Source organism: Halichoerus grypus, chromosome 12, assembly GCF_964656455.1.
Source record: "Halichoerus grypus chromosome 12, mHalGry1.hap1.1, whole genome shotgun sequence".
NCBI classification, from domain to species: Eukaryota; Metazoa; Chordata; class Mammalia; order Carnivora; family Phocidae; genus Halichoerus; species Halichoerus grypus.
The window spans coordinates 91,840,991-91,866,926 of record NC_135723.1 but is presented as its reverse complement, the minus strand read 5'-3'; the positions used below and the strand labels follow the sequence as shown (position 1 = coordinate 91,866,926).

At 44.3% G+C, this 25,936-nt stretch overlaps 1 protein-coding gene across 2 annotated transcripts in view; it reads left to right on the top strand.

Annotated features, from left to right (window-relative positions):
* The window catches only part of ZC3HAV1 (zinc finger CCCH-type containing, antiviral 1), a 56,495-nt gene that overhangs the window by 9,673 nt on the left and 20,886 nt on the right, over positions 1–25,936 (top strand). The window contains exons 2-7 of one of the 2 annotated variants that reach the window (XM_036096708.2): positions 8,435–8,570; positions 10,692–10,944; positions 14,631–15,773; positions 16,219–16,317; positions 19,520–19,643; positions 22,576–22,750. In XM_036096708.2, the coding sequence (XP_035952601.1) occupies positions 8,435–8,570; positions 10,692–10,944; positions 14,631–15,773; positions 16,219–16,317; positions 19,520–19,643; positions 22,576–22,750 (1,930 nt within the window). The remainder of the gene's footprint in view (positions 1–8,434; positions 8,571–10,691; positions 10,945–14,630; positions 15,774–16,218; positions 16,318–19,519; positions 19,644–22,575; positions 22,751–25,936) is intronic. The other variant, XM_036097396.2, reaches the window with a different exon arrangement.

The window sequence follows — 25,936 nt, the reverse complement described above, 5'->3', positions numbered from 1 at the left end:
ATAATTTTTTACTTTTTTAAGTAAAAATATGTATATAAAGAGTTGTAACAGTTTTTTTCCTGTACTCTGAGGTATCAGTTTTTGGGTAGCCCCTGGGGTATAGTAGGTAGCCAGCTTTGGAGCAGTACTTCTCAAACTTTGATATATATCTGAATCACTTAGGGAGAGCTTACTACGGCGCAGATTTCCATGTCCCACATCAGAGATTCTGGTTTGGTTGGGGGGGGCGGAGTGGATTGGGCCTGGGGATCTGCATTTTCACCCTCACCCTAAGCATTCTTTTGCAAGGGTGTGCTTCCTGGCAGATTTCAAAAGCAGGGTTTTATGTGGCTTCAAACTTTGAGTGCATAAAAGAGAAATGGGATGGATTCTTTAGTGCAGAGTGAACAGAAGTTGAAAAAAAGTGTTGCTTTCTCCAAGGTTAGGGTGACCTGTTACTTTTCTATGATAGAACCACAAGACATACAGGAAACATGGGGCATTCTTGCCACTCCATCAACAAATATTTATTGAGCATAAGCTTTTGATGGCAAACAGGCTGTTCTAGAGGCTTCTGCCCCTTTCTTTCCCACTAAAGTAATCTTCAAACCACCATTAAACAGTTTATTAATCTTTCTCTCTAGTCTATATGAATCTTCCTCTTCACTTCCAAAGGGATTGAAGTTGGGGAGTATGGCAGGGGCAGAAGGGAAGGAGGATCTTGGGGGCTCCCTTTTTCTAATCATCAAGATTCTGGCAAAACCACCACCACCCCTGAATGCTTTACTCTTCACTTCTTATGCTTTTTCTCAGTCCTGATGTGGACTTAGGGTGACGGTTCCCAAACTTTGCTGCCCATTGGAATCACTTGAGGAGTCTTTAAAAGAATCCTGAAGCCCGGCTCCTCCCCCTACAGATTCTGTTTTAATGGATCTGGCGTATGGCTTGGGCACTGAGATTTTTTTAGAAGTCCTTAGGTGATTATAATGGGCAACACTAACTGGGAGCGCTGGAGACGGGAGGCGTTGTCTGCAGTAACAGAGAGATGATTTCTGGGTGCCCCACTCTTGGTACAATAGACTACACACAGGGCCTCGGAGCCCCCACCCCTCCCATCCTCCACAGGCCTGTTCCTCTCCTATTGCCCTCTGCTGCCCAGAGTCTTGCAGCCAACCGGGTGCATTCCGTCCCCAGGGCCACGGCCTTTGGCAGGTGCACCTGGAGCTTGCCCTGTGGCCGCAGTTGGCTGGCCTTCTCTTCTTTGCACCTTGTAGGTTCCAGGTAGTGCAGTTGTGGTTCGAATCGGCTCCTTTCTTCAGCTCCTCTTCCCCCAGACCGTTCCTTGTCCTGCTTCCGTGCTATCTATTGGCCCACTCTCATCACAGCTCCCAGATTCACTGAGCCACCCCTACCTCTAGTAGCCTGGCAGTTTAACCTTGAACATCAGCCATACAAACATAGGGAATGGGAGTCTCATGGCTTTGAAATAATACTTCATTACGGTTGTTTTCGATCAGTGACATTTTCCTCTTTAGACCAGCGTTCTCTAGATTTTATCTTTCACACGTCCTCGTTCCTTTTTCACCTGGTTTATAGTGTAGTGAGCTATTTCCTGTTTTCTGTACAAATCAACTCTGTCTTTGTTTTTATCAACCCCTGCCCACAAGGTGTTGGGGAGCAGAAGGGGTGAGTGGAGAAGGGGAGGGGTATTTTGAGACAAATTACTGTCAGAAAAACAAGACTTTCACTTAGGTTGTTATCTTTTCCCCATGGGTCTGGTTGTGGAGCCCAGAGCTGGCTCTGTGTTTACCAGCTTGGGAAGCACAAGAGCTCCGAGGTGACCATCTAGTTCAGGAACCTAGCTTAGACTCTGATCTGACGAGTCCAACTAGCAATTCTCAGCTCCAGCGGCACGGTAGAATCACCTGCCACCCCCTGTCAAATTAAATCAGTCTCTGAGGGTTAGGCTTAGGTATTTCTAAACACCCCCCAGTTGATTATTGTGTGTAGCCAGGGATGAGAGCCACTCTATTGCCCAGACCTCATCTGAGGTGCGGGGGAGGATTTATTGGCAGGGTTAAAATAACATTTTGTTCTGTGGCTGGAAGAGAAAAGTGAAAAGGTCATTTGTTTTTAGGCTTTGGCCAGAGATTCCCAAAACTGAGACAATTACATTCTTTCAAGGCCATCTTTGCTCTTTTTTTTAAAAAAAGTTATCGTCTCCTTTCCCAGCTCACACTGTTTGAGGTTTATCTGCTCCAAGAGCAGGCAGAATTCTGCAAACACTTGCTTTCCCCTGGGCGGTTCCTAATGGTTTGTAGGAGAGCTCTTCTCTGTGCCGGGAGGTGGGGAGTCCCTGTGGCTGTGCGCCCGCCTTCTGCAGATCCCATTGTCCTTCGTTGGAGAAGACAGCTTGAGTCTCCATCCTCCCAAGTGGAGTCCTGGTCCCGGCAGACAACAGCATCACCTGGGCACTTGTTAGAAATGCAAATCCTCAGTCCCCACCTCAGACCTACTGATCAGAAACTCTGGGGGTGGAGCCCAGCAATCTGTGTTCTAGCAAACCTTCTAGACGATTCTGACGCACGCCTAGAGTTTGAGACCCAGCCAGTAGGTCTGGGAGGGGCCTGAGAATTTGCATTTCTGACAGCCTCCCAGGGATGCTAGTCTGGGTACCTCACTTTGAGAAACGGACTTAGCGAACCCGAGGAAGCCATGGCAGATTTTCCTACTGTTTCCAGACTGAAGCCTCCTGGTGGATATTAGGGACCTGGAGCTGGGGCAGAATGATCAGCAGAATGTGGGAAGGAAGCTTCTGCCACCTTAAACCTAAAACATGACTTCCGTCAAGCCCTAACGGTGACCGGTTCTGCTGAACTTGTCTGCCCAATGCCAGTCCTAAGAAGTAGTTTCTGTCATTTGCTGTGTGCCTGCCCCCACCTTGACCAGAGTCACGTGCATTCGCTCTCCTTGTACTCTGCTCTCCATTTTCCGTTGAGTGCTGGGGAACAGTGCTTTAATCCAGAAGGGCTTTTTTTTTTTCTTCTCCCCCCCCTTTTGGTTTGGAAAAGTTTTGATCTGCTTTTGTTTTTCCAGATTAGGTTTTGTTTTTTGTTTTTTGTTGTTTTCTTTGAGATTGGGGTTCATTTATCAGATCTTCCTTTTATTTGAGTTACCTTGGATTTCTCATTTTATTTTTTTTGATATCTCATTTTATCAGCCTCAGTTTACCAAAGTAAAAAGTAAACTGCTTCTTCATAGGCGTACCATGTTACTTATTAAATAACAGATGCAGAGTTCCTGTCACTTAGTAAACATGTAATAAACCTGGGTTTTTGTCCTCCCGGGCTTACTCCCAAATAGGTGAGCACAAACTGCCCCACCCTCGTGGCTGACCAATATGCTGAAATTAGGGCAAAGCAAAAGCCTCTGAGAAGTGGGGAGCAGTCTAGGGAATGTGGGAAAATGGAGTAGGGCCTCCCGGGGAGGAGGCTGCCGGTCAGAGACCAAGGCTAGACATAGATGTTGCAGACTGAAGCTGGGTGCAGGGTGAGTGTCCCGGATCTAGAGGAATGAGCAGTTTGCCTGAGGGTGAATGTGAGAAATGACAAGTGAAACTGAGCGTTCAGACAGGCTGCCGCAAGGACCCAGCCAGTGCAGTGCCAGGCATGAGTGTCTTGGGTGAGCATGGAAAAGCCTAGAGACTCAGGGCTCCAGACAGAACCATTAGGCTGCCTGGTGGCCTCTAGTTATTTAAAGGAAATGTTGACTTCAGGGACCTTGGAAGTGCCCTACTCCTCCTCAGCCAGGACAGGTAGGACCATTGCTGCATCTAGCTGTGACCTGGAGAGTGGCTGGGTCCTCTTCTACGATCCTAATTTCGCCATAAGAGAGGGGCCATAGTCATGGCACCCGGGGCGGGATGTCTGCGTTGGAGGCTGAAGAGAAAGCAAAGATTACTAAATTCCTTTTCAGTAACAGTTGTCATGTATCTCTGAGACAGAAGGTCATTTTCAGCTCCATAGCAAGGGGATCATTTTTTTTAATTTAAATTCAATTAATTAACATATAGTATATTATTAGTTTCAGAGGTAGAGTTCAGTGAGGGGATCATTAATGGCACTGGCCAGTGGAGTGAGGGGCCTTATAGTTAATGAGTCTCCCATTCATCTGGGGATGGAGAGGTTTTCTGCCTGGGCTGGAGGCTGAGGACAGCCCTCCCCCCCCCACCAACAACAACTGTAGATTCTCTCCAGATTCCCCCTTCCCATGGGGGGTGGGAAGAGTGATCAGGTAGAGTCTTAGCCCAGCTGTTGAGGGCCTTGGGTGGTGGGGACTGCTGGGAGCAGTTGTATCTGAAACCACAGAACCCCAAAGCAAGCTGAGAGAGCTGAAATCAGCTTTATCAAGGAGTGCCAGAGACACAGAAGGCCCCCCTGGGGAAATGGCTACGGTAGAGGCTGTTCCCAGAGGATCAGCTGCCCTCGACTTCTCTATGAAGCCAAGTGCATGGGAGGGCTGGTTGGGTTTTAAGGGCTCAGATGGTAGCAGACACAGTCATTGATTCTGTGTTTTTTTTTTTTTTTTTAAGGAGGTTCCACAGCTAGATCTGAAGGCAATTCCAGGTTTCAGAAATGCCTTACACATAGACAGCAGCATTTGAATAGTGACCTTTTTTTTTTTTTTTTTAGTAATCTCTACACTCAACATGGGGCTCAAACTCATGACCCTGAGATCAAGATTCACATGCTCGACTGGCTGAGCCAGCCAGGTGCCCCAGAATAAGTGACTTCTATTTATTTATTTATTTGTTTGTTTGTTTCTTTATTTAAAGATTTTTATTTATTTATTTGACAGAGAGAGAGACACAGCGAGAGAGGGAACACAAGCAGGGGGAGTGGCAGAGGGAGAAGCAGGCTTCCCGCAGAGCAGGGAGCCCGATGTGGGGCTTGATCCCAGGACCCCGGGATCATGACGTGAGCTGAAGGCAGACGCTTAATGACTGAGCCACCCAGGCACCCCTGGAATAAGTGACTTGTAAAGATTAATTCTTAGAGAATAACTTTTATCTAGATCTTTACATTAAAAAATTATCAGCTTCGGTAAGATAATTTTGCAAAGTTGTTTGCATTTCTGCTCATTAGTGACAACTAAAAAATAGTGGCAACAGATAAATGTTTAATATTTGGGAAATGAAAGAAAACTATTAAAAGAAAGATTTTAATTCTCCCTAAGAAAAGTAGAACTTGAATAAATGGAGAGTCAGTTTCTGTTTCAGAATCAGAAGATTAATGTAGTTAAGATGACATAATATCTGATCTAATTTATGGAGTTAACACAAATTAGATTCTCAATATGATGTTTTTATGGAAATTGACAAAACCATAATAAAATTTCCATAGAGAAAATAATAGGTAAGCACACTAAAGAGTTTTTGGAAAAGGAGTAAGCCAATGATGTGATAAATTATTCCGTTAATATTTAAAATCTGGCGCAAAGGAGATTTAAGATGTATTAGATTTAAAGCAAAAAAATCCCAAAAATCCCAAAAAATTGGGATAAAATCCCAATAGAGATTCCAACAGTTCTAAGTTAGTTACAAGATTAACACACAATAGTCCGGAATTACAGAATAGTAAGAAAGGAATCCTATTTAATAGGATTATTATTGAGGGTGCCTGGATGGCTCAGTCGGTTAAGTGTCTGATTCTTTTTTTTTTTTTAAAGATTTTATTTATTTATTTGACAGAGAGAGACACAGCGAGAGAGGGAACACAAGCAGGGGGAGTGGGAGAGGGAGAAGCAGGCTTCCCACCGAGCAGGGAGCCCAATGCGGGGCTCGATCCCAGGACCCTGGAATCATGACCTGAGCCGAAGGCAGACACTTAATGACTGAGCCACCCAGGCGCCCCAAGTGTCTGATTCTTGATTTTGGTTCAGGTCATGATCTTAGGGTTGTGAGATCGAGCCCCTAATGGGGCTCTGTGCTGGGTATGGAACCTGCTTAAGATTCTCCCTCTCCCCCTCCCTCTGTCCCTTTCCTCCTCCCTCACTCTCTTAAAAAAAGAATAGGATTATTACTGAGAAAAGTTGATGTAAAGCATTTCTGTCCCTTTCTGACATTATTTGTCATAATAAGCTCCAGATGTTTTAAAGAATTATAGTTGAAGATATCTCTTTTACAAGTGAAACAAAATGGTATATTATAGTTATCCCACTATGGTGGGGGAATTAATTTCTCAAGTACTAAAATTATGAAAGGCAAATTGGAAGGGTCTGATCATATAAAAATTTAGTAGTGGCAACCTTAATTAAAGTTCTTGGTAAAAAGGGAAAAAAATGCAAAACTATTTGAAATAAACAAGGCTGGTAATGATTAATTTTTTAAAAGTATAAAGAACAGTTATAAATCTGTAGGTCAGTAACCATTGTCTACTATAGATAAACAGTTAACAAATACAAACAAATAGGAAGTAAGGAAAGTAAGGACTAAGTAAGGAAATATAAGCATCAAGCCAACATTTGGGAATACTTCAGTCTTGTTAATAAAGAAAGTGCAAATTAAAAGCATAAGTCTATTTCATACCTACCGAAGTAGCAAAAGTGATAAAACTCCTTGTTAGTGTGCTTGCAGGGAAATAGACACACTCACAGATTGTTGGTATGTTTCCTGGAGAGCAGTAGATCAAAATGAAACAAGCGGCCAAGAAAATTATTGTGTCCTTTGAGGCAATACTCCCAAGGGAATAAATCCCAGGAAAATATTGTAGAAGATGGAAGGTTATTCGTACAAAGGTAATTGTAGCCATGCTATTTATATAGTGAAAATCGGCCATTACCTAACCACCTGACAATTTGATGACGGTCATACAAACTAGAAAATATTAATATCCCATCATATTAATAACTATTAAAACCATAAATCTGAGGACTTTGGCTATAATTGTAGGTAGCATATGTAAGTTAAAAAGAGGAATGAGTTTGTTATGTGGATGCTGATAACTGACAAATTACTTTTTGTCTAATGAAAACAACATTGCCATCAGGGTTTCTCGGGCATCTAAATCAGTGCTTCTTGGACCTTAATGTCATTAAGTCATTTGGGGATGTTGTTGAAAGGCAGATTTTGATTCAGTATAACCGGGGGGGGCCTGAAACTCTGAATTTCTGACAAGCTCCCAGGCGATGGTGAGCCGCTGGTTCTCCCAGTACACTTTGAACACCGAAGACCCAGGTCTCTGCCATCCGGATGGGAGCCACGAGGCCCAGGTGGCTGTTCAAATTTAAATTAATTAAAATAAAGTAAAATCGAGAATTTAGTTCCAAAGTCTTACTAGCTACGTTTCAAGTACTTGGTAGCCGTATTTGGAAAGCTCAGATTATAGAACAATTCCATCATCATAGAGCGTGTTCTCTTGGACAGTGTGGACCTAGGTCACCAATGTCTTAAAGTGCGGGGATTTCTATCTCTTTTTCTGTAGAGTTTGAAACATACAACTAAGAGCTTGTTCCACATTTGATAAATAGGGGCACCTGGGTGGCTCAGTTGCTTAAGGGTCTGCCGTCAGCTCAGGTCATGATCCCAGGGTCCTGCGATCGTGCCCCGCATTGGGCTCCCTGCTCAGCGGGGAGTCTGCTTCCCCCTCTCCCTCTGTCCACCCTCCCGACTCATGCTCTCTCTTTCTCTCTCTCGCTCTCTAATAAATAAATAAAATCTTAAAAAAATTTGATAAACGGAATCTCTTTTCTCACTGACTTTTATTGTCAGTCCATACACGTATTTCTTTTAAAGATTTTATTTTTAAGTAATCTCTGCAGCCGATGTGGGGCTCAAACTCACAGCCCTGAGATCAAGTGTCACATGCTCTATGGACTGAACCAGCCAGGTGCCCCAAGTCCATAGATGTATTATCCTAATTATTCTTTGTCCCTCAGTGGGCAATCATTTCCAATAAATTGATCTTAGATTCTTTGTCAATTTCTTCCCCTAGTAACGTATACTAGAGGAGATACTGTTTAAAGAAGTATTGTGACAATTTAAAATATAGATATGTATGATTTGTGAAAAAATACATCCCCGGGGCCCCTGGGTGGCTCATTCAGTTGAGTGTCTGACTTGGTTTCTGCTCAGGTCGTGATCTTGGGGTTGTGGGATCGAGCTCCCGCGTCTGGCTCTGTGCTCCATGGGGAGTCTGCTTGTCCCTCTCCCTCTGCTTCTCCCCCAGAGTGCGCGCGTGCTTTCTCTCTCAAATAAATAAATAAATAAATCTTTGGAAAAATACATCTCCTATACCCCCACCTAGGTATTTCATCAATTTATATTTTTAAAGTGTGTTCTCTAAGCAGGATTAGTTACCAGAGGATGTGGGAATTGATAACTGAAAAGTTCCCTGGATGATTTGTTTTTCTTCACTTCTGTGAAGTGGAAACACTGACAATTGTTGTTTTCTTCCAGGAATTTGTGCAAATATTCTCACAACGTTCTCTCAGAAGAGAACTTCAAGGTCTTGAAAAACCATGAGCTCTCTGGACTGAACAAAGAGGAATTAGCAGTGCTCCTCGTCCAAAGTGACCCTTTTTTTATGCCCGAGGTAAGTTATGATTCCTTAGTTTGAGCAGCAAAGAGAGTATGGTTGGCAGCGTTGTGTCATGGATGTGTTGGGAGAGGAACACAAAAGACTCAAAGTTACCACCAGGCTCTGCAGATAGCCGTCAACAGCTGGCTGTTGCCGAGTGACCTAAAGATTCCAGCAATTTCCTTCCTATTTGAAGTGATCTGAAGATACCGTAGTAGGACTAGTGGATGCTGTCCATCTAGGCAGCTTCCTGGAAGGAGATGGTCTTTGAATTGAGCTTTTGGAAGATGATAGGGTATATTGGTTGAGGGTATAAGCAAAGCTGTTGCACCAAACACACCCCAGAATGTAGTGATTCAAAGAAAATATAATTTTATTTCTTTGTCACTTGACAGTCTAGATCCAAGGTCATCAAACTATGGCCCAGGGGCCAAATCTGGCCTGCCACCTGGTTTTACAAATAAGGTTTTATTGGAACCCAGCCACACTCATTCATTTGCATATTGTCCATCCGTGCTTTCTTAACACAAGAGTAAGCTGAGTAGTTTCACAGTCCTGCCTCTGCCACCAACTACTTGTGTGATCTTGCACAAAGCAGGTAATCCTTCTGGGTCTCACTTCATTTGCCGTTGTGCATTCGTTCGACTAACACCTAGGAGTGCCTGCAGGTGGTAGGCACTGAGTTAAGTCTTGGAGGCAGCAGTGGACAAGACACGCTGCTGCCCTAAAAACCTCAAAGCGCTCACACTGTCTCACTTTGCCTTGCCCTGTGAGAACGTACAAGCATCAGGCACACCTGACTTCCTGGTTTACAAGTCTGTAAAATTCAAAGGTGCTTATTAAAGCTAGAAATGCTGTTATTTGTCCCGCCCCAGTCAAGGCCAGGAGCATTTTTACCTACTCATTAGAACAGTCCTAGGATTGTTAACCGAAGTGTCATTTGTGAAGTTGCTAGTTGTTCTTTTTCTGGAGGACACTGGTTTTCAAACTTTAGTGAGCCTCGGAATCGCCTGGAGGGTTTGTTAAACCAGGGTGCTGAACCCCACCTCTGGTGACTCTGACTTAGATACGGGGCGGGGTCTGAGGTTTTGCATTTCTGGTAAGTTTCCAGGTGGCGCTGATGTTACTGGTCTGGGGACCACACTTCAAGCCCTAGATTGCAGTAAACCACGCTGATCTGGTTTGCTCAGTCTATTGAAACAACTTATAAGTGTTTTGATCTTTGGGATTCTTTTATGTAATGATTCAAACATTTTGCAGCGCATTTTATATTTTGCACAACACGTTTACATATTTTATTATTTAATCTGCTCAATAACTTGGGTTAGGGGGACAGAGCAAATCTTTTCCTCCTTCACAGCAAAGGAAACAGAGACGGGGGAGTAGGTAATTCAGGGGAGGTCACATAGATGGTTCTAGGGCTGTGGCTGGGGACTTTGAAATCCGTTTCTTCCAGTCCTGCATCATACGGTCTGACCCCCATGACAGTACTTGAGTAAGAAATACGTATGCCCTCTTTTCAGTAAGAACTACACATTTGCAGAGCTATTTACAGAGAAATAGAAAAATTACCTTCTTTAGTTGACCTTTTGAGAAGCCTTGTCACGTTCTGCCTAGCAGAGACAACAGCTGCAAGTAAGACCCCCATGTCCTTTTTTTTTTTTTGAAGATTTTATTTTTAAGTAATCTCTACACCCAGTGTGGGGCTCGAACTCACAACCTTGAGATCCACGTGCTCCACCGTCTGAGCCAGCCAGGTGCCCCCCACACTTCCTTTTAATTGCAGAATGACTTGATAGCCTTCCCCTTTGGGGTTCCTTTGTAATGTAGGGCTCCCTTTAGGTCCTGTTTGGTCCTACCTGTAGCTGGCCATGGCCATTTTATTTTGATTCGTCCAAAAGGTTATTAAATTCATGGCTCGTTTAGTTAGTTTGCAGGCCTCTTCTACCCCAAATAAATCATCCAGTTGAATACAACTCATTGGAGATCGTGGAAGACACATGTATTTTTTTTTTCCTTTGGTATATCTCTGCTTACTGCCAACATTTTTGTTGACTTAGGCTTTCCTTAATGACTGTGTGGCTGATGCGGGAAGGTGTATTGTGTCTGGCTATTGTTTGTTTCTCTCTTCTGCAGATATGCAAAAATTATAAGGGAGAGGGTCGAAGAGTGGTTTGTGATAACTATCCACAGTGTGAAAGGCTCCACATCTGTGAGCACTTCACCCGAGGGAACTGTGGTTATACCAACTGCCTCAGGTCCCATAATCTGATGGACAGAAGGGTGCTGGCCATCATGAGGGAGCATGGGCTCAGCTCCAGCGTGGTTCAGAACATCCAGGATATCTGCAACAGCAAGCACAGCCCAAAGAAACACTCCGGGCACAGAGGTAACTGCTTTCGATGTTTTCTTTAACAGAAGAAACAGAAATAAACAGAAATCGCAAGGGAAGTGTAACTTCACCTATAATCATTCTATCTCATCACGTGAAACTGTTGTTGCTTTCAGACATTGTTTATATGTATGCATAATTTTTACTTCGTTATAATCATAGTATATATGCAATTTTGCAATTTGATTTTCATGCTTAGTACTATCCAACCCCCCAATTTGTTAAAATGTTTATCATTTTTCTAAAAGCTAATTGATCAAGCTTTTTTTTTTCCACCAGCTGTTAACATTTTGTCCCAATAACGTTTTGTCGCCATTGTTTTGTCACTTTCTCTTGATCTTTGTGCACATATCAACACTGACATGGACACGTATACCATTTTTGTGGGGAGACCTTTTGAGGTATGTGGTCATCAGGAGCCCCCACACCTGTGTATATAAGCACGCACTGCCTTAAAACAGGGCCACTCTCTTCCATAACCACAGTACAATTAATACAGGAAATCCAGCATTAATGCAAAACTCTACACAATTTAATTCACAGTCCTCAGTACTATTTCTTTAAAAATGTTTTTATTTTTACCTTTTATGTTGTGGTAAGAGATAACATAAAATTGGTCCTTTTAACCATTTTTTAAGTGTACAGTTACAACATTTCATACTGTTGTCGGCCATCCCCAGAACTTTTCCCATCTTCCCAAACTTCCCGAACTAAAACTCCATACCCAGTAAACAATAACCCCATTCCTTCCTGTGCCCGCCCCTGCAACTTGCCGTTCTGTTTTCTGTCTGTGAATTTGACCTCTGCAGCATTGTCACAGAAGGGGAGTTATATAGGATTTATACTTTTGTGATGAGCTTATTTCGCTTCCATAATGTCTTCAAGGTTCATCCAACCCGTGTTATAGCATGTCCTTCCTTTGGAAAAAAAAAAGACTATATAAACAATATTATATATAATTTAAAAATTGCGGTAAAAATATATCTAACAAAATTTACCATCTGAGCCTTTTTTTTTAAGATTTTATTTTATTTATTTGACAGAGAGAGACACAGCGAGAGAGGGAACACAAGCGGGGGAGTGGGAGAGGGAGAAGCAGGGAGCCCGATGCGGGGCTCGATCCCAGGACCCTGGGATCATGACCTGAGCTGAAGGCAGACGCTCAATGACTGAGCCACCCAGGCGCCCCATATCTGAGCCATTTTTGAGTGTTCATTGGCATTAAGTACACTCACATTGTTTTGCAGCCAATGTCTAAAATTCACTTCATCCTGCAGAACTGAAACTCTATACCTATGAAATACCTCCTTCCCTCCTCCGCCCAACCCCTGGCAACCACTGTTTGACTTTCTGTTTCCACAAATATGACTACTCTAGGTACCAAATATAGATAGAATTATAGGTTATTTGTCTTTTGGTGACACTGGCTTATTTCGCTTTGCATAACATTCCACTGTATGTGTATGCCACGTTTTGTTTATCCGTTCATCCCTGGTTGGATACTTGAGTTGCTTCTACCTTTAGCTATTGTAAGTAATACTGCTATGAACATGGGTGTACAAATATCTGCTTGAGGCCTTGCTTTCAGTTCTTTTAGTTATGCACCTGGAAGTGGAGTTGCTGGATCACGTGGTCATTCTAGGTTTAATTTTTTGAGAAACTGTCATCCCATTTTCATAGCAGCTCTGCCATTTTGTATTCCCACCATCAGCGCACAAAGGTTCCTTCTAGTTTCTCCACTTCCTCATCAATATGTGTTATTTTCGATTTTTATGTTAACAGCCACCCTGATGGGTGTGAAGTGATCAGGTCTATTCCTGAATCATTTTCACATTGTTTAATGATATTAACCCTTGCAATTTTTTGAGCCTTTGTGAAAGGGATGTGAAAGAGGTGTATTTTATAAAGCAAATAGAATACATAATTCGAAGATTCTGTATTACATAATAAATAATTACACCTCCTTATATTTGAGAAATGCTTTATAATTAACCAGGGATTTTTCACCAAAAATATCTCATCATTGTTCCTGACAGCAAAGCTATGAAGAAAGAAAGGTGTATTATTAGCCTTATTTAATTGATAAGGAGACTGAGGCTCAGAAATTTTATTTATTTATATTTATTTTTTAGGATTTTATTTATTTATTTTAAAGAGAGACAGCACAAGTGGGAGGACAGAGAGAGAGAGAATCTCAAGCAGACTCCATGCTGAGCGTGGAGCCCAATGCAGGGCTCGAAACTGGGACCCTGAGATCATGACCTGAGCCAAAATCAAGAGTTGGATGCTTAACTGAGTATACGCCACCCAGGCGTCCCGAGGCTCAGAAATTTTAAATGACTTTCATTGCAAGCAGTCTTAAATCATTTTTACTATGAATAAATAAAAGGGATGTTTCCAAGGCCTCACAGAGCTAGGTAGTGGCAGAACTAATGTGTTCTGGTCCCTCCTCTGGTGTTTTTTCTCCCACATCACAATGCTCTCTGAACAGGGGAGGGGAACCTCTGGAGGGATGTTTTCTGGCGTAGTTTCCCAATATAAATTCATTGTACATGAGACAGATCTTTATTTATTATCCCTCCTGGTTAATTTACTTAATTAAGTATTTTGTTGGCAGGAGAAGGATGTTTGCTTTTACTCTATTACTGCTGCTCTCTGAGTTTGGAAGAGGAAGGCTCTTTTTCTCCCCTTCTCCACACACAATAGCACGGCTCATATGCCGCACACATGTACACACAACACACATACCACACATATACACTTGGAGCACACACTCGTACACGCCACACACAAACACACATGCATTCACACCATACGCACGTACCTCACACCACACATACCACACACGCACATCTTACTGACACATCGCACACACCAACTACATCTCTCTCTCTCACATACACACACCCCTCACGCACGTACACCACACATATACGTCTTATACACATATACCCCTCATGTATGCACGCACACCCAGCACAGGACACACCACACACACGCCTACCCCACACGCACATTTCACACACACTCACAAACACGCATGCTCACTCATTCCCTCTTCCCAGGGAGTGTGACTCATCAGATTTCTTGAGAGAGGCTAATTCTTTTTGACATTTCTCACTTAAGCTTGGGCATTTAGGGACTAGATGAAGAACTGTGGAAAAAGTTCTAGTTTAAATGGAATCAGACCTTTACACTGTGGTTTTATTTATTTATTTGTTTGTTTGTTTATTTATTTATTTATGGATCCTGAATTTGCTTGGGAACCTTCATCACAATATGGGCAAAATCTAAATGACATGAAAATCCTCCCTGACTCGCACTCCTGTGCATCTGTTTGCCGTAGCGGTGAACGTTGACTTTGAGCCAGAGCATAGTGAACAAGCCCCACCTGAGAGTTTGGGGGCTTGGGAGTTACACCGGAGGCCCCGGGAGAGAAGTCGAGAAGAGCCAGGGTCACTCTGACTCTCGTCCTTAGGCCGTGGGGGTGGTGTTTCCTGCTCCTCCAGAAGAGCAGATTCCTTCATCATCTTTAACACCCTTCTCAAGATTTTTGCACACCAGATTGGGACACGTAATTTGACAGAACTCAGATGGCAAACTTGGAAAAGCTGAGGAGGAACCGCGGCGTGAACCCAAACCTGTTAGCGCTCATTTTCCTGGTTTCGTTTTTCTTTTCCCAGCTCCTCCGGCCTATCGTAGAGACCCGGCCTACAGAGGCAGAAGCAAGAGCAGAGACCGATCATTTCAGGGAAGTACAGAATTTCTTCCATCGGCTTCAGCTCCTACTCCGAAGCCCTGCACACCTACCCCAAATCAAATCGGCCACAGGCCTCCCCCGGATGACGTGCCTGTAGAGGACCTGGCCCACAAGTTCGTGCGTTTGGGAAGTCAGGATGGCCCTCAGCCCTCCCTGGTCCCGCCTCAGGTGGATAATCTCAGAGGAAGAGATCAAGTGGGAGGAAGCCAGCGTTTTTCAGAGAACGGCAGCCCAGAAGATCTCTGTTACGGGGATCAAGGTAGCATTTACCTCCCTTCTGATTCAGCACCTGCTTCCAACCAGAAGGGCCCTGCAACCTGGCTGAATGGCAAAGGCACTGGTAGAGAGAGTTTGTTTCCCCAGAGTCAGGCTGCCCCTGGCTCTCCTCTAGGTTCTCCACAAACACCTGACGCCCTAACCGCCAGAAAGAGCGTGGGCATGCTCTCCTTGGACGGCGTGAACGCCGAGGGCAGAGGGGGGAAGCAAAATGTCCAGTATGTCCCGCTTTTTAATAATAATGTTGATGGAACGGCCACAGATATAAGTTCCACAAGACCTTTCAATTATAAAACCACAACCAGTAGACAGAGGGAAAAATCGTTGCCTAGGAATCGGGACACCGGAACCACGCACAGTAATCTCCAAACCACTGGCAAAATTACAGATGGCGATGATCCAGCAGTGGCATCTGTTAACAGTCAATACAGAGAGAAGACAATTTGGGCTAATAAATCCGTCCACGGCACACTAAATGGCTCTAGTCAAGTGGCGGATGAAACCACCAAAGTCAATAAAACTGGTGCCACCGGTTTTGACTTCACACTGACATTCAGAGGGGATAAAAATGCGATGTGCTTTGGAAGTCAGAGTCTGGAAACCCAGGTCCTGCCGACACCTCGGGAGACCACTGTCCCCACCCCACAAGTCCGTACTCAGTCCAAGGTGCCACCTTCCACATCCTCCTCAAGCAACAGAGCTGCAGCCTATGCAAGCCATGGTCAGAACTCTGCCCCAATCTCAGTTAGCCCTGCCAGTGAGCTTGCGAGGACCCCAAGATGTGCTCCGTGTAAGTCACCTAAGGACAAAGGGGGCCCCATGTCTTGTGTCGACAGCAGAACGGTTGTGGCTGGTGGCCTCTCTGTGGACGTTCCCCAGGAGTTACTAAAGGGCATAGAGTTAGAGGGTTTGGTTAAGGGGTGGTACTGGTGAGGAGACTGATGGGAAGATTCAAGTACTGACAGTTGAACCATGTGGAGTAAGCTGCCACATTTACTGAGAACAAGAGTAGTTGGGTCGTGGTTTAAACAATAAACATACCTCTCACATGACCTTAACGTCCATGTTTGCTTTGATGGAGGGGCTGTCTAGGCTCTCATGAGCAATGCACGAGTCCGGAATTTTCTCGAACATGGTGCTAGTTACAGATACTTTTTTCCATTGTGAGATCAGGTATCTTGATTTTTGGTCTAAACACTAAGATCAGCATACGTGCATCTTCTTTTGTTTTATAGATTCTGCATCGGACGTTGAGAGTACCGGCTCTTCCAGGATGGTTGATTGTGGCTCGAAGGAAATTTGTCTTGACCATCTGCGTAGGGATTGTCAAGTTGGTGGGTAACTTAAGGACTTTCTAGAAGCCAACATTTACTGAGCATTTGCTGTATTTTAGGTGCATTGCCAAGAAACTTATGTGCATCGTCTTTAAACCTCACGTCAACCCTAGAAGCAGGTTCTGTTGTTAACCCATTTTACAGATGTGGAAACTAGAGGTACTGAGAGGTTAGAGTAGCCAACTTGGGTTTTGACTCTGAATTGCCCAGCCAGCCTGGGTTCCTGACCACTGCCTGATATTATACTTTCTCTTTTTGCGTTCACTTTTAAGTGAAATATTATACTTTGTCAGGGGCCCTGTTTTCATATACTAAAAGCAAACAAACAAAAAACAAATCCAAAAGCTAAAAGTATTCCCGCCGACACACTCTCACAGTTCATGTCTTGTCCTTTAGGCATCGTGTCTCTTCTGGGCCATGGGCTTTTTGCAGTAGTTCCTCACACGTGTACTGAGAGTCCTTCACTCCACAGACTGTGTGGCCTTCCAGGCGAGGAGCCACACCTGTTCACTATCCCCTCCCTCCAGCTTCCTACAGAGCTGTGTCCCGTGGAACTGTGTGTGGGACAGATGGCTGTCCTCCCAGCGTGATACCACCTGCTCACTTTCATGCGTCTGCCCCGGGCCCAGGCATCACACTGGATTCCTCTGTTTGACCCCTTGGTGGTCTTAGACTCATTCACCCGGGGTCTGAAAAGGAAGATTCTGCCCTGTGTTCTTGAAATCCTAAGTCTTCAACTTAAATGTTTTTTTTTTTCTTTTTAATTGTGGTAAAATACACCTAACATAGATTTTACTATCCTAATCATTTTTTTAAAAGATTTTATTTATTTATTTGAGAGAGAGAGAGAGTGACGTGCACACAAGCAGGGCGAGTGGGAGAGGGAGAAGCTGGCTTCCCGCTGAGCAGGGAGCCCAATGCGGGACTCGATCCCAGGACACCGGGATCATGACCTGAGCCGAAGGCAGACGCCTAACCAACCAAGCCACCCAGGCGCCCCTCTCCTAATCATTTTTAAGTGTATAGGTCAGTAAGGGTAGAGTCATATTATTGTTCAACCAATCTCCAGAACTCTTTGTTGTCTGGCAAAACTAAAACTCTGCTGCCCCTTGAACAGCAGCTCTTTATTCCCCCCCATCTCCAGTCCCTGGCAGCCACGGTTCTAGTTTTTGTTTCTCTGAGGAGGACGACTGGAGGTCCCTCATGAGTAGAATCACACAGTATTTGTCTCTTTGTGATGCTGGCCTGTTTCACTTTGTGGTACGTCCTCAGGTTTCATCCTTGTGAAAGAGAATTTCCTGTGTGAGAATTTCCTTTTCCTTTTTAAGGCCGAATCATATTTTATTGTGCATATGTGCCACATTTTGTTTATCCGATCATCTGTGAGTGGATATTTGAGTTGCTTCTACCTTTTGGCTGTTGTGAATAATGCTGCCATCAGCTTGGGTGTGTGAGATCTGCTCAGGACCTTGCTTTCACTTCTTTTGGGATATACACCCAGAAGTGGAATTGCTGGATATTATGGTAATTCGGTGTTTATCTAAAAAATTTGTTTTGGAAGGCGCCTGGGTGGCTCAGTCGGTTAAGCATCTGCCTTCAGCTCAGGTCGTGATCCCGGAGTCCCAGGATCCAGCCCCACATCCGGCTCCCCACTCAGCGGGGTGTCTGCTTCTCCCTCTGCCTGCCTCTCACCCTGATTGCACGTGCGCGCTCTCTCTCTCTCCAACAAATAAATTTAAAAAAAAAAACTTAAAAAAAATTAAAAATGTGTTTTGATAATTCTACGTTTAATGTTTCAAGAAGCTGCCACACCATTTTCCACAGCGGCTGCGCCGTTTTACGTTTTCTGTAGCAATGCACAAGGGTTCAAGTTTCTCCGTCTCCTTGCCAACACTTGCTTCTGTTTTGTGTTGGTTTGATTTTAGAGCAGCCATTCTAATGGGCGTGAGGTATGGACTGTCACGGATGGTTGTATAATTTTCAATCCACCAGACCGCGGGCAGTGCGGCTCTATGATTTTCCCTGGGATGTCTGAACCTGCCTCTTGTGGTTTTATTTTATTTTATTTTTAAAGCTTTATTTATTTATTTGAGAGAGAGAGAAAGAGAGAGAGCACGAGTGGGAGGGGCAGAGGGAGAGGGAGAAAGACCCTCAAGCAGACTCTGCGCCAAGCGCAGAGCCCGATATGGGGTTCGATCTCACCACCCTGAGACCAGGACCTGAGCTGAAACCAAGAGTCAGAAGCCTAACCGACTGAGCCACCCAGGGGCCCCCTGCCTCTTTTGGTTTTAAGGTAATAACACACCAGGGTGCCTGGCTGGCTCAGTCAGTGGAGTGTGTGACTCTTGATCTCTGGTTGTAAGTTCGAGCCCCCCATTGGGTGTAGAGATCACTTACAAATAAAATGTTAAAAAAAATAATAAAGTAATCACACATCTTTTGAGCATTTCAAAATGATTTAAACATAACGAAATGCAAATTTTCAAAGACAGAACTATTTTCTGCATTCCTGTATTAATGGGTTCGTGAGGCTAATTCGTTATCCAGCAAGCGCTCATTTAATAGTCGTCTACTCAGCGCTATGCCAGTTACGTGAAGGGTATGTAAGCCACACAGTGATGCAGGCCTTCCTTCAGTGAGTTCATGATGGAGGTGGGCATCAAAACCTCCATTAAGGAGAAAACTGCATAAAATAAATAAATGCATAAGTAACATAAGCACCAGCTGGGTACTGAGTACCGGCCAAAGGAATACAAAATATAAGTCAGATCAGAACAGAGTGAGATAAGTGAGGGTGACTCTTTCTGGAAGAGCCAAATCTTAGGCCAAGGCTTCAAGGAAATGCATACAGTTGTGGACGCTAGAGAGCATTTTGTCCCATGTACCCCTTGGGGTGCAGAGGGGGTAACAATACATTTACAAGGATGTCAGATTTCCATGCGGATAAAGTGACTCTTTGGGAAGTGGGGAATTTTTGTTTTCTGACGAGGCTCTATTGGTGACAAGGGGAGCTGAAGATACAGATATGGGGCAGTGTGGGCAGGAACCAGCATGGGCAAAGGTGTAGACTGGAAATGGGCTTCCAAGCAGGTCCGGCAGGACGGGAAAAGCAGGCCTCCTGGGGAAAGTCAGCAGTGAACTTGGTTGAATTCGTCAGAACCCCCGCTCAACAGACCCTCAGACCTCCTCTCTGTCTTTGTAGAAAGCTGCAACAAAGTTCACTTCCACCTCCCTTACCGGTGGCAGATGCGGATTGCAAACACCTGGATGGACCTCCAGCCCATGGAGGATATTGAGAAGGCCTATTGTGACCCCCAAATCCGCACGTAAGTTGGTGGCCAGACTCTGGCTTGTGAGGTCCACAGCATCGTCAAAAGAAAGCATAGTGCTAGGCTTACGGCGAGAAGAAAAAACCATTTTCCTTCAGAATCCCATTCAAGTTTCAGGTACCTCTTGAGATAAAAAATGGCGGATGCCTGCTGAGCTCATGAAGAAAAACATGATCTAGATTTGAAGTCACAAAGAGCCTGGCTAATACTAGGGGTTCTGGGACTGTTTCCTAACTCGTGTGATATAAACAGTGACGCAGTTATCATCACTATGTCCTGCAGAACAACACACTGCAGAGGTCAGTTTGTAGTACTGTGGACTCACAATAGGACTAACACAAGTACACTGATTATAGCTCCAAAGAGCCTCTGGCTTAATTTTATAGCTGTAGAACACGAGTTGACTAATTTCATATAGTTCTAGTGCAGAATTCTGTTGTTTGCTTGAGCATTTTTATATCTTCCTTTATGTTTGCTGCTTTCTCCATCCTGGAGGAATCTAAGAGGATACCTTACATTTCTGTTTCTGCCAGGGGTGAACTGGGTGATACCACTCATGACCATATTTAGAAAGTGCATCCTAGGGGCGCCTGGGTGGCTCAGTCGTTAAGCAGCTGCCTTCGGCTTGGGTCATGATCCCAGGGTCCTGGGATCGAGTCCCTCATCAGGATCCCTGCTCAGCCTGCTTCTCCCTCTCCCACTCCCCCTGCTTGTGTTCCCTCTCTCGCTGTGCCTCTCTCTGTCAAATAAATAAATAAAATCTTAAAAAAAAAAAAAGAAAAAGAAAGTGCATCCTAGTTTTATACAGGAAATTTCTTTTTTTTTTTCTTATTTCCTATGCTGTACTTTTCATCCCTGTGACTTACTTATTTTATAACTGGAAGTTTGTGCCTCTTACTCCCCTTCACCTATTTTGCCCATCCCCCGACCCCCTCCCCTCTGGCAACACCAGTTTGCTTTCTGTATTTATGATTCTGTTTCTTCCTCCTCCTCCTCTTCCTTTCTGTTATAAGGAAATTCTTTGCGGGGGTGGGGTGGGGCGGGGCAATTGCTTACATGCCATCCTTTTATAGTGAATTTTTGGTGGAGATTCTGTGTTACTGCATTTTGCCACTAGAGGGTAGCATCAGCTACTTTCTTGTTTGGAGGTGTGTTTCTCCGCCCCCCGCCCAGGTATCTGAAGCTGGTTTTCTCAACCTTAGCACTATTGACTTTTGGGGCTAGATAATTATTTGTTTTGGGGGGGCTGTTTAGGAGCATTCTTGGCCTTTATCCACCAGATTCCTGTTGTGATAACCAAAAATGTCTTTCAACATTGCTAAACATTCCCTGGGGGACAAAACTATTCCTCATTGAGAACCACTGATTTAGGAGGTGTTTCTTTTTTTTTTTTTTATTGTGAAGATTTTTTTTTAAATTTTTTTTATTGTTATGTTAATCCCCATACATTACATCATTAGTTTTAGATATAGTGTTCCATGAATCATTGTTTGTGCGTAACACCCAGTGCTCCATGCAGAACGTGCCCTCCTCAATACCCACCACCAGGCTAACCCATCCTCCCACCCCCCTCCCCTCTAGAACCCTCAGTTTGTTTTTCAGAGTCCATCGTCTCTCATGGTTCATCTACCCCTCCGATTCCCCCCCTTCATTCTTCCCCTCCTGCTATATTCTTCTTCTTTTTTTTTTTTCTTTCTTAACATATATTGCATTATTTGTTTCAGAGGTACAGATCTGAGATTCAACAGTCTTGCACAATTCACAGCGCTTACCAGAGCACATACCCTCCCCAGTGTCCATCACCCAGTCACCCCATCCCTCCCACCCCACCCCCCACTCCAGCAACCCTCAGTTTGTTTCCTGAGATTAAGAATTTAGGAGGTGTTTCTTAGAGCAATAGTTTTCAAACTTGTTGGTCTCAGGACCCCTCTACAGCCTTCAAATATATTGAGGATCCCAGAGAACTTCTGTTTATGTGAATTATAGCTGTCAATATTTACCATATTAAAAATCAAAACTGAGGGGTGCCTGGGTGGCTCAGTTGGCTAAGCGACTGCCTTCGGCTCAGGTCATGATCCTGGAGTCCCGGGATCGAGTCCCACATCGGGCTCCCTGCTCAACAGGGAGTCTGCTTCTCCCTCTGACCCTACCCCCTCTTGGGCTCTCTCTCTCAAATAAATAAATAAAATCTTTAAAAAAATAAAAAATAAAAATCAAAACTGAGAAGAATTCAATATTTATGGATTCATTGAAAAATAACAATAATAAGCTCATTTATGGTAACAAATAACCATATTTTTATATAACTATGCTTATATAATTATAGTTATATATAATAACTATATATGTATGTATAAATAATACCTGTTTCCCAAAATGAAACAAGAAAAATTCATTCAGAAGAATGACATGGTTTTATATTTTGACAAATCTCTTTAATCTGTTGTAGAATCACACATCATGTAGCCTCTGGAAAACTCCACTGTGCACCTGTGAGAGTATGAAAGTGAAAAAGGCAAATAATGTCTTAATATTATTATGAAAATAACTTTGACCTTCCTGGCTTCCTGCAAAGATCTCAGACCACATTGTGTAGCTTTTTAAATAATACTTGAAAAACCTGGCCTACTGTGAGTTTCTAACATTGAGCCAATCATTTGTTTTGTGGGCCCATTTTATTCTGGCATATTTGTCGAGGAGAGAATATATTTTGTGACATCATTAACTATATGCAGAAGGTAACTTACCTACCCTCTCTGCATTTCAGATTTTTCTTCTTCTGTGTGTAAGACCCGGAGCTTTATAAAGAAAATTTGAAGATCCCCGTCAGCTCTAAGATCTTAATTCTGTGTTTTTGTTAGGGAAGACCAGACTGTAGATGATTGAGGTCACTGAAGTATTCTGTTAACTTTAAACCTCTCCCTCTCAGCTTTTCTATCGGAAATAAAGACATCGATTTCCAGAAAATGACTTGTAATTTTAATCCTATCCGACGCATCTCCACGCCTTCATCTGTCACAGCGCTGACCAATTTTGTCTTTGCCACGAAATGGATTTGGTACTGGAAGAATGAATCGGACACATGGGTTCAATATGGAGAGGAGGTGAGTACCTTTCCTCCTTGTGGAGGCTCTTGCTTAAACTTGACACCTTCAGAAAAAACTACTAGTAAAATGTTTGATGCCTACATGGTTACCCATGGAGAGCGGACGGGGTAGTGGGAATAGTGTTTTTTCACGTTATGCGCAGCTGTATTTGCATTTTTCTTAGCAAGCATATACTGTGCTGTCATAAGCAACAGAATCTATGAATTATTTACAAGGAAACCCTTGAGACGTGAGAAGCCATGCACGCTTCTTTCCTCACGATCAGGGACTGGGGTGGAGCCTTGAGCAAGCTTCCTATGCGTGAGTTTGTAGCTGCTTCCAGCCAGGGGACAAGGCGGGTGAGAAGTCAGAAGACTGGTAGATGGTCACCAGGATTCAGGCAGGGTCTGGATTCAGATGGATTTGAAGGACGGGAACTGGAAGATGGCAGCTTACCCACACAGGGACGTGGGAACAGATGACAGAAGTTCAGATAAGCGGGGCTTCTTTCTAGTGGCCTTTCCTCTCTTTGATTCACAGGATTAAATTGAGAGAGAGAGAAGGCAATGAAATCAGAGTGACAAGAAAGAAAAAAGGAAAGCGAGGTATTAAAATGAAGCCAAAGCCAGGGGGCGCCTGGGTGGCTCCGTCCGTGAAGCGTCCGGCTCTTGATCTCAGCTCAGGTCTTGATCTCAGGGTCATGAGTTCAGGCCCCGAGTCGGGCTCACTGGGTGTGGTACCTACTTAAAAATAAATAAATAGGGGCACCTGGGTGGCTCAATCGGTTAAGCATCTGCCTCTGGCTGAGGTCATGGTCTCAGGGTCCAGGGATCAAGCCCCACATCGGGCTCCCTGCTCCGCGGGGAGCCTGCTTCTCCCTCTCCCACTCCCCCTGCTTGTGTTCCCTCTCTCTCTGTCTCTCTCTGTCAAATAAATAAATAAAATCTTTAAAAATAAATAAATAAATAAACACAAATATGAAAAAATGAAGCCAGAGCCGAAGTAGGGACAACGAATTGCCAGCAAAAGGTTTTATTCCACGTAGAAGTCGATGGGCCATGAGTTTGGCTGTGAGCTGCCTCGCATCCAAAGCACGTGGAGAAACACCCTCGTCACAGGATCACCTGTGCGTCTGCGGGAGAACACACCAGTTCCTCAGGAGAAGCACCGCTTTTTTCTGTCCGTGGAACCTGAGGAAACCTCTCCTTTGGGGCCACAGAGAGGGGAGCATGTGTGCTGCCGCCAGTGATGTCCTCCCCAGGAGCCCTTCCGACTCTGCCTAGTACGGTGGTTTCCCCCGGTCTTAGCAGCAGGTGCGTGTCAGCAAACCGTCGCTCACAGAACCCAAATGAACAAGCAAGAGTCGAGCAGAGCTGCCCTGTGGAAGCAGGAGAGGGGCTCAGAGCCCAGTGTCTTGGTCTCCGTCCCCTTCACTCTTCTTCTCTCTCCTGTGGTGGCTTGTGGAACAGTATGGCGTGAAAACCCTCGTGATGTCGAGATCTGTCCGGGTTCTCTCCACGGTCAAGCCAAAGATGATGTCAAAGTGCAGTTCTGTAAAGGTGATTCTGTGAGTTGACTGTGGAAAAAGATATTACAAACTCAAATTAATTAGCCTTGGTTAAAGTAAAAACAAACTATAGGCCTCAGTGGTTTTTTTTTTTTTTTAAGTATTTTTGTTTATTTTTGCGAGAGAGAGACAGAGTGAGCAAACGTGGGGGGTGGGTGGAGGGGACAGAGAGAGAAGCAGGCTCCTCGCTGAGCAGGGAGCCTGATGCGGGACTCCATCCCAGGACCCCGGGGTCATGACCTGAGTGGAAGGCAGATGCTTAACCGACTGAGCCACCCAGGCGCCCAGGCCTCAGTGGTTCTTATGTCAGGTACTTGCAGTTTTTGGTAAGATGGGGAAGAGGGTTGGAAAGGTTTGCATTTTAGTGACATCAGGGGTCCCAGAGACCAAGGAGAACTGTCAGTGGGGAATAGATGATATTTAAATGTACACAAGTTCCAGTGCTCATGTTCCCTAGTAAAACATCAAGAAATCAAGAAACTTCTGATAAGGGCGCCTGCGTGGCTCAGTCAGTAAGCGTCTGCCTTTGGCTCAGGTCATGATCCCAGGGTCCTGGGATCGAGCCCCACATCAGGCTCCCTGCTCGGCGGGAAGCCTGCTTCTCCCTCTCCCGCTCCCCCTGCTTGTGTTCCCTCTCTCGCTGTGTCTCTCTGTCAACTAAATAAATAAAATCTTTAAAAAAAAAAAAAAGAAACTTCTGATAAAACGATTTTATTCATTTGTTATAGAGAGAGCGGGAGAGAGCACAAGCAGAGGGAGTGGCAGGCAGGGGGAGAGCGCGAGTGGGGTGGGAGGCAGAGGGAGAGAGAGAAGCAGACTCCCGGCTGAGTGGAGAGCACCACGTGGGGCTTGACTCCAGGACCTGGGATCATGACCTTAGCCAAAGGCAGACGCTTAACCGACTGAGCCACCCAGGAGTCCCGTCTGATAGAACTTCTTGATGTAAAGTTCTCCCTGGGACATTCAATCTGTGTTAAATGCAAAGTTCTAGAATGTAGCCTGGAACTTTACGCAAACATGTAGAATGTTGTCAGGTTCCTTTAATCTGTGGCACATGTTCTTGGTGAGGTGAATAAATTATTACTTTCTCATATTAATTAGACCCATCATTATATACATTGAATTGGCTCTTCTGTTATTAAAGAAAAAAAAAAAAGAAGGCCCTAGATTTGCTGTTTTCCTTGCTGTCTGTCCAAGTGAAATAAAAATTGGTGGTCTCGGGAGATTTGAACCACAACATGATGAGCAGCCTGGTTTCTTTCAGAGTTCAGTGTGTATGGGTCAAGTCTGCAGCTCTTTGATGGCCTGGTTTGACCCAGTGTAGAGGTTAGAATATTTGGAGAAAAGAGTGGACTGCATAGCCTTCAGATAGGGAGAGTCCTGCAGGTTTTATTTCTTGCAATTGAGTTTTTAATAATAGTTGGGGCAACTGAGATTTCTGGATTAGTAGCCTCCCTAGTAGAAACTGGGAGAAGAGCTTTTGCCAACCATGGGTAGGTGCATATGCTTTGACTGTGAACTCTTTGGAATGTAGACTTGATATCCTTTTATGGAATTTCAGGTGCTGAGCCGGGACTTGTCCCGACAGAGATGGTAGACAGGGAGAGGATGTGGCATTGGGAAGAGCGATGGTTGAA